We start from the raw sequence: 6,701 nt of genomic DNA, 5'->3' as shown, positions 1-6,701 counted from the left end.
TATATATTTAAAGTCCACTCTGTACAAACCTTTGCATCTAAAATGTCAACAAATTAAAACAACACTTTTGAATGAACTGGCTCTGTTTGTGTGTCCGTGAGTCTCCCCGCTTATAACGTGCATTTGAAAAAGCAACACACATCAAACATCCTTCCCTTGTAATGAGAAGCGTTTCCAACAAAACAGAATGTTTTTACTCCCCAACATCAGACGAATGTTTGAAATAACTTCCTTTTGTGATCTGATGTGGCTTCTTATCACAGAATGAGGAATAAAATATACTGTAATAAAGGCTATGTCGATTAGCAATGGATTATAAATATACTTAATTATTATGAAAATACCTGAGATGGCTTGAAGAACACAGATAAACTATACATTGTTGCAGTCAAGTGTTTATTGTCTTCATGTTTCATCATTCAGAAAGTTTCTATCTTCTTTTCCTTCAGTTACAGCGACAGCTGACTGTCTTTGTCCATATTAGGGATTTCCTGGAGCGTCATCAGTTCTATTACTTCTGTGATGCACATGTGGAGCTTCTGTGCGAGGTATGAATGAAACATTACATGTGTTTATAGAGCTCAATAATGGCCAATCCATCCTATTTTGGGGACAAATAGGAAAAATAATACTTCTCTTATAATAAATTTGAAGTAGACGTATGATAATCCATGTTTTTCTCCACTGTACAGAAACATACAGGAGTTTATTGTTGTTGGTTTGTTTTACAAATCGCATTTTAAATCGCAAAAAACAAAACAAAAACCATGGTTAAAAAACCTAGGTATGTATTGAACCGTGGCCTAACTGTATTGTTGCATCCCTACTGGAAATGTATGCAAATTAGTGTATATACAGAGTTCTGGCATGAAACTCTAGATGGCGCAGTCCGATAGGTCTAACTCAGTCTGACCTAATGACATCATCACATGGCACAGCTGATTGGTTCTCTCCTGTATCGGTAGCCAATGAGCTCGCTGCTCAACATTCAAATATATGACTAGTGCTTGCCGTAGCAGTTGCAGCTTGCTTCAGAAACCCTCCACCTTCCCCAGCTCCACCTGTATAGATCTGCTACGAGGTGATTCATGTATGCTATATGGGGGTTATTTCATGTATGTTATATTTGCAGCAGCAATATTTCTTACATGCTCACAGCAGCATGTTGTGGATGTATTGGCAGTAGCAAGTCTCGGTACTCGGTACAGCAGCAGCAGCAGCGTAGCAGATCTATTCCGCCAAGACCAAATACATTAACATTGTCATGTACATTACCATGCCAATCCCTCCGAGAGTTGTCATGACAGAAATGTAATTAGATAATGCCTAATTTACATATTTGTACAAAATTTCAGAAATTTTTTAATAGAAATTTTTTGTGCAATTCCTAATGTAATCAATCATCTGGGGAAGGATGATTTTTAAATTATATTCACCTGGGGTGTCTTGCCATAAGTCGGCACACTATTTCCGTAGCAACTGGCTCAATGGGAGTTCAGCACTTGTCATGTCCTTTAAACAGTTATTTTTAAAGAGCCTGTTTCAAGATGGAGCTCACATTGAAAGTGTCCTTCATTACTGTCTTTAGAACAACCTTAAGACGATTTAGCACTTTTTATTATTACATTACTATGAAATGTTTTGTAATACAAAGACAGATATTCTGTGTCAAAAGTTCATCCTGCAAATGCTTGTTAATACAAGTTGTATTAACAATACCAGTTGTTAATACAAAATGCCATCACTTACTGTTTTATTTCTTCATCCACGTTATTAATCTAATCTAATGGTCTGAATATTGAGAAGTCACTTACCAAGAACAGAGTCTCTATCTTTGCCACCGCTCTCCTCAGAAGGGTGCCCAGGTGGTCTCCAACCCCTGCTAACAGTATCCCAAACATGGGGATCCCCACCAGAGCATAAAATATACAGAACAACTGACCACCTTTTGTTTTGGGCGAGATGTTTCCAAAGCCTGGAGAAGAGGAGGACATGTGAAATCAAGCTCCTAAGATGGTGATATTCTAAAGTGAAAAATGTGTTTATCTCACCGATAGTGGTTATGATGGTACCACAGAAGAAGAAAGCATTGGATGGATCCCATCTGCTGGTATAATTTGATGTGCTTCTGGCATCCACACCTGCTTCAATGGCATCAACCACTTTCTGAAGTGAAAAGATGATATTTTATCAATTTGATCAATTTATCGATGATGCCCCAGTGTACATATACGTATATCTATACACACATAGAACATTTTTATTTTTATAATATAAAATACCTGTTGTTATTGTTAACTAAAACTATTACACATTTTTACAAATTTAAATGTTAATTAAAATAAAGCTAAAATAAAATTAAATATTAAAAAACAAACTTAAATATAAAAAAAAAATGAAAATTAGAAATGTTCTCTTGGTAAGTAATTGAAATAAAGTAATAACTAAAATAAAATATAAATAGTTGGAAATATTTAAAACAACAACACAATTAATAAAATGCAGAAAACATAAAATTTGTAAAACTAAAATTTACTATAGTATTTGAATACAATTGTAGTATTTATTTTATATTTTATTTTATATTTTCAGTTATCAGTTTTATATTTTCAGGTTTATATATATATATATATATATATATATTTATTTATATATTTTTTTTTTTTAAGTTTTAGTAATTTTATGTGCTTTTGTCATTTTATTAATTTTTGTTGTTGTTTAATATTTCTATTTAGCTTTTTTATTTATTTTTAATTGTCTTTTTTTGTAATTTTAGTTAGTATTTCAACTTAAACGTATTTTATTTCAGTTACTTACCAAGACATTTCTATTTTTAAGTTTTTCACTGATACTTTATTTTAGCTTTATTTTAATTTTGAATAGCTTTACCAAGACAATTATTGGTTATTTACACTGTAAAGAATTATTCTTCAAAGCTGTAAATAAAACAAAGATTATTAGAGTATGTTTTACAAGAAAATACTATTTCTGTCTTTCTACTTCATAATTTCATGTTTAATTCGGTGTGCTACTTGCCATTTCTTTGTAATTTGTGAAACTTACAAGCAATTTCTGAGCAAAAATAGTTTCTACACCAAATTTTTTCAGTGTAACAGATTCTAATTTCGCTTAAGTTTTTTACGTTTAAGTTTTCAAACTGACCTCTGTGAACTCTCTCAGGCTGTAAGGAGTGACGCAGCTGTAGTTCTGTAGGAAAGCCATTCGAGACGTCAGCAGCTCGCGGTGAGCCCATTCCTCCCTGGACGACTCCAGCCAGCCGAACACCAGAGCCCCCAACACCAAATACAGCAGCACAGCTGCCAGGATGGTCAACAGTGTTGTGTACCGCATGGCTACGAGGTGCTGATGACGTCAAACAAGATGCCACACTGCGGATAAATGTTTTGGAAACATTGATAATCATGTGTCCATCAGGTTAGGTGGAGCGAAGAGAAGAACGTCAAGGGAAACGGACACAATAATGAAATTATATCTGGTTATCACAACAAATTAAGAAATGTGAGTGTGGTTTGACTAGTATTTGGCAAAGTACAGTGTCCCCAAAAAGTATTTAGGATCACTTAAAAGTAAGTTAAAATTACACTTAAAATATCAGAATGTCATTGGAAAACAAATGACAAAACATTGTCACATTTTAAACAGTATCATTTATTTTTGTGAAATGTTCTGCTTGAAAGTGTTTATGTTCCCTCTCTTTCAAATAAATGTCAGCTTGTTTGATATTTTATTATCTATTACAATGGCATTCATTTATTATTATGAGTGCATAAGTAACAATATTTCAAGGGTCACAGTATATGTAATAGAAAACCGAAATTAATTATACCTTATCAAATAAGTTTTTCCAAATCCACTGTTTTCTCCATTTCCTCCATATCAGATGTTCGCTGTAGTCATTTATACACTCTTCCTGTCACAGCCTCTTCCACTGGTGCTCACAAAAACCTGTGAGACATAATGGTCAAAAAACGCTCTGAACACCCTGAAACTGACTCCAGATCAGCTTTGAGCTTCAGGAGGTTTGACCCAGTCCAGACACACAACAGGAGAGGGGTTAAGGAACAGAGGTAAGAAGACAACACATGACGGCATTGAAACAGAACTTCTGGCAGAGGTCTATGTAAACAAATTGATCTACGGCACTGTGACAGGATCTTGATGCTCACCAGGGCTTGCTTTGTAGATGCATGGATACCATATATTCTGGTATACATTATGTTGTCACTTTCAGTATTTGCAATCATTTGTTTTACTTTACTGTGTTATGTTTTACATTGCATTTATTATGATCATAAATATGCACAACTTGCGTGTGTAAAATTATTAAGAATTACGTTTTTGTTTTTTGTCTTTTTGCAAAGAACATTAATAAAAACAATATAGACAATTATAGATGGATAAAACACAAATAAATAAAAATAAAAAAAGGTCAAATATATTGGAATAAAAAACTGTTTTGCTCCCAAGTTTGGGTTGAAGCCTTTCATTTATTAAATTTAAATGACTTTGATATTACAGATAATAGATGTTTCTCAGACCTTACTTTATTAGCCAAGTAGCCTAATATATATTGATACAACCTATAATAAATAGACTTTCATACTATACAATGTCTATATATGCTTAAGATTTACATTCAAACAAAGCAAATTCATAAAAAAATTCATAATTAATCTTCACTCTCAGAAAACAAAGGTACAAAAGCAGTCAGTGGGGTGGTTCCTTTTTAAAAGGTACACCTTTGTACCTTGTTTACTCCTAAGAGGTGCATATTAGACCCTCAAAGGTACATATTAGTACCCAAATGATACATATTTTGAAAAGGTACTGCTTCAGAGACAGATTTATGTACCCTTATTTCTGAGAGTGTTCCACATGCAAAGGGAATTATTGTTATAGTTTCATTTTTGATTATTAGCAATGCAGCAGGCACTAAAAAGTATCTGCTCACCTTAATATCTACTTTCAAACGTTAACTATTCGTTCAATCAGTGTAATGCTTCACAAAACACCATTCACATACATGTAAATGTTATCTTACCTCAGTTCGTGGTGGGTTTGGAGTTCCCTCTCTCCTGCAGACCACTGAGGACACACACACTCATCGGGACTTTCCCCATTCCCAAGTCTTACGTGAACCTGCCAACAAGAGAGAAGAAAAAGAGCAAGTAAGAGACGGAGAGAGGAGGGGAGGAGGACTGTTTGGCAGAGACACAAATGAAAGCTGACAATTTATTCATCTGTTTCAGGTGTTTCAAACATTTTTGTTGAGCGCTCCTCTCATCTTTAATCTCATCTTTGAATGTAAACCATTAACCAATAACTTTGTCATTATAAACGTTCTAGGAACGTTCTCTGAAGGTTCTTTTGACCTTCCCATTATTAACGTTCCCAGAACATTTTGGGAATCCAAAATTTATAACTGGGTTCAATATTTGTCCATGTGCCAGAATTATAATCTGAGATTATACATTCTATCCTTATTTGCGCGCATTTTATAAGATTTGAAGACTAATAAAATGAACGCAGGTGATGTGATCGCGTATTATAATTCTGGATTCTGCTGATTGGTCAATGCAGTTTGCAGCCGTGCTAAAATAACCAATAGACCTTATGTAGCCCCGCCCCTTTTCAGCCATTTAGGTTTGTATTTGTTTTTATACAGTCTATGGTATTTCCGTAGTGTGAAGGTAAGGTCGTATGAATTAATGAATGAACTGCTCGTTTAAAAATCGTCCCGGTCTACTGACATTTATGACATCCGTTTCGAACATTCCCTTACAAAAATTAACCACACTCTAAAAAATGCTGGGTTGTTTCAACCCAACTTTGGGTCAAATATGGACTAACCCAACTTTTGGGTTAAAAATTTAATGTACAAATTTAACCCAACGGTTGGGTTAATCCATATGTGACCCAAAGTTGGGTTGAAACAACCCAGCATTTTTTAGAGTGCATGGTTTTACCACAAATAAAAAAAAAAAAAAAACATGGTAACCACAAATTTACCATGGTTTTGCTACACTAACCATAGTTTAACCATGATATTTGTAGTAAAACTATGGTTATACTAATGGTAATCAATACGACAAAAAAAAAACATGGTTACTACACGTTTACTACAATAAAACCATGGTTAATATTCATAAGGGTTTCAATGCACGTGATAATTTTCGTTAACTCTAAAATAAGTAAATCCACTTCACCAGCGATGCTACCGCAAAACGGAAGTTCAAAGACACATTTCTAAAGATGGCTGCGCAATTGTTTCACTGGCGCGTAAGGTCTATACGTTTCGAGTTGAGAAGCCGTGCTATATCGTAAATAGTTCAACAGTAAACAGTTCTTCAGCAGTGTTGCTTTTATGAAACACTGACTAGATAAAATACTAATTACACAGATTTAGAATTTAAACAATTTCATTAAACACAAAATTGCACATAACCTACTGAATGGATTGTACAGCCTAGTTTTTATTTGTAAAAATTAAATACACCTCCCCGACTTCTCTTAGCTCAATAAAATACTGTTTTAATGGAAATATGTACAGCATAAATAAGGACATAAATTGCCTTAATCATTTTATAAAAGCAATAAGGCTCTCAAGGCTGTGCATTTGTGTGTGTGTGTGTGTGTGTATATATATATATATATATATATATATATATATACAGGGGTGT

At 34.0% G+C, this 6,701-nt stretch overlaps 1 protein-coding gene across 1 annotated transcript in view; it reads right to left on the bottom strand.

Annotated features, from left to right (window-relative positions):
• LOC107660811 (potassium channel subfamily K member 4-like) overlaps positions 1-5,155 on the bottom strand; it is an 11,818-nt gene extending 6,663 nt beyond the window's left edge. Inside the window, exons 1-5 of the mRNA XM_016450233.1 lie at positions 5,063-5,155; positions 3,848-3,966; positions 3,163-3,389; positions 2,052-2,166; positions 1,815-1,975 (exon numbers count right to left, since the gene is read on the bottom strand). Coding sequence (XP_016305719.1) covers positions 1,815-1,975; positions 2,052-2,166; positions 3,163-3,351 — 465 coding nt within the window. The 5' untranslated portion in view covers positions 3,352-3,389; positions 3,848-3,966; positions 5,063-5,155. The remainder of the gene's footprint in view (positions 1-1,814; positions 1,976-2,051; positions 2,167-3,162; positions 3,390-3,847; positions 3,967-5,062) is intronic.
• Between the last annotated feature and the right edge of the window lie 1,546 nt (positions 5,156-6,701).

The sequence above is a fragment of the Sinocyclocheilus anshuiensis genome, unplaced genomic scaffold (genome assembly GCF_001515605.1).
Source record: "Sinocyclocheilus anshuiensis isolate Anshui unplaced genomic scaffold, SAMN03320099.WGS_v1.1 scaffold1289, whole genome shotgun sequence".
Classification (NCBI taxonomy): domain Eukaryota; kingdom Metazoa; phylum Chordata; class Actinopteri; order Cypriniformes; family Cyprinidae; genus Sinocyclocheilus; species Sinocyclocheilus anshuiensis.
This window is presented reverse-complemented; position numbering and strand designations above follow the sequence as displayed.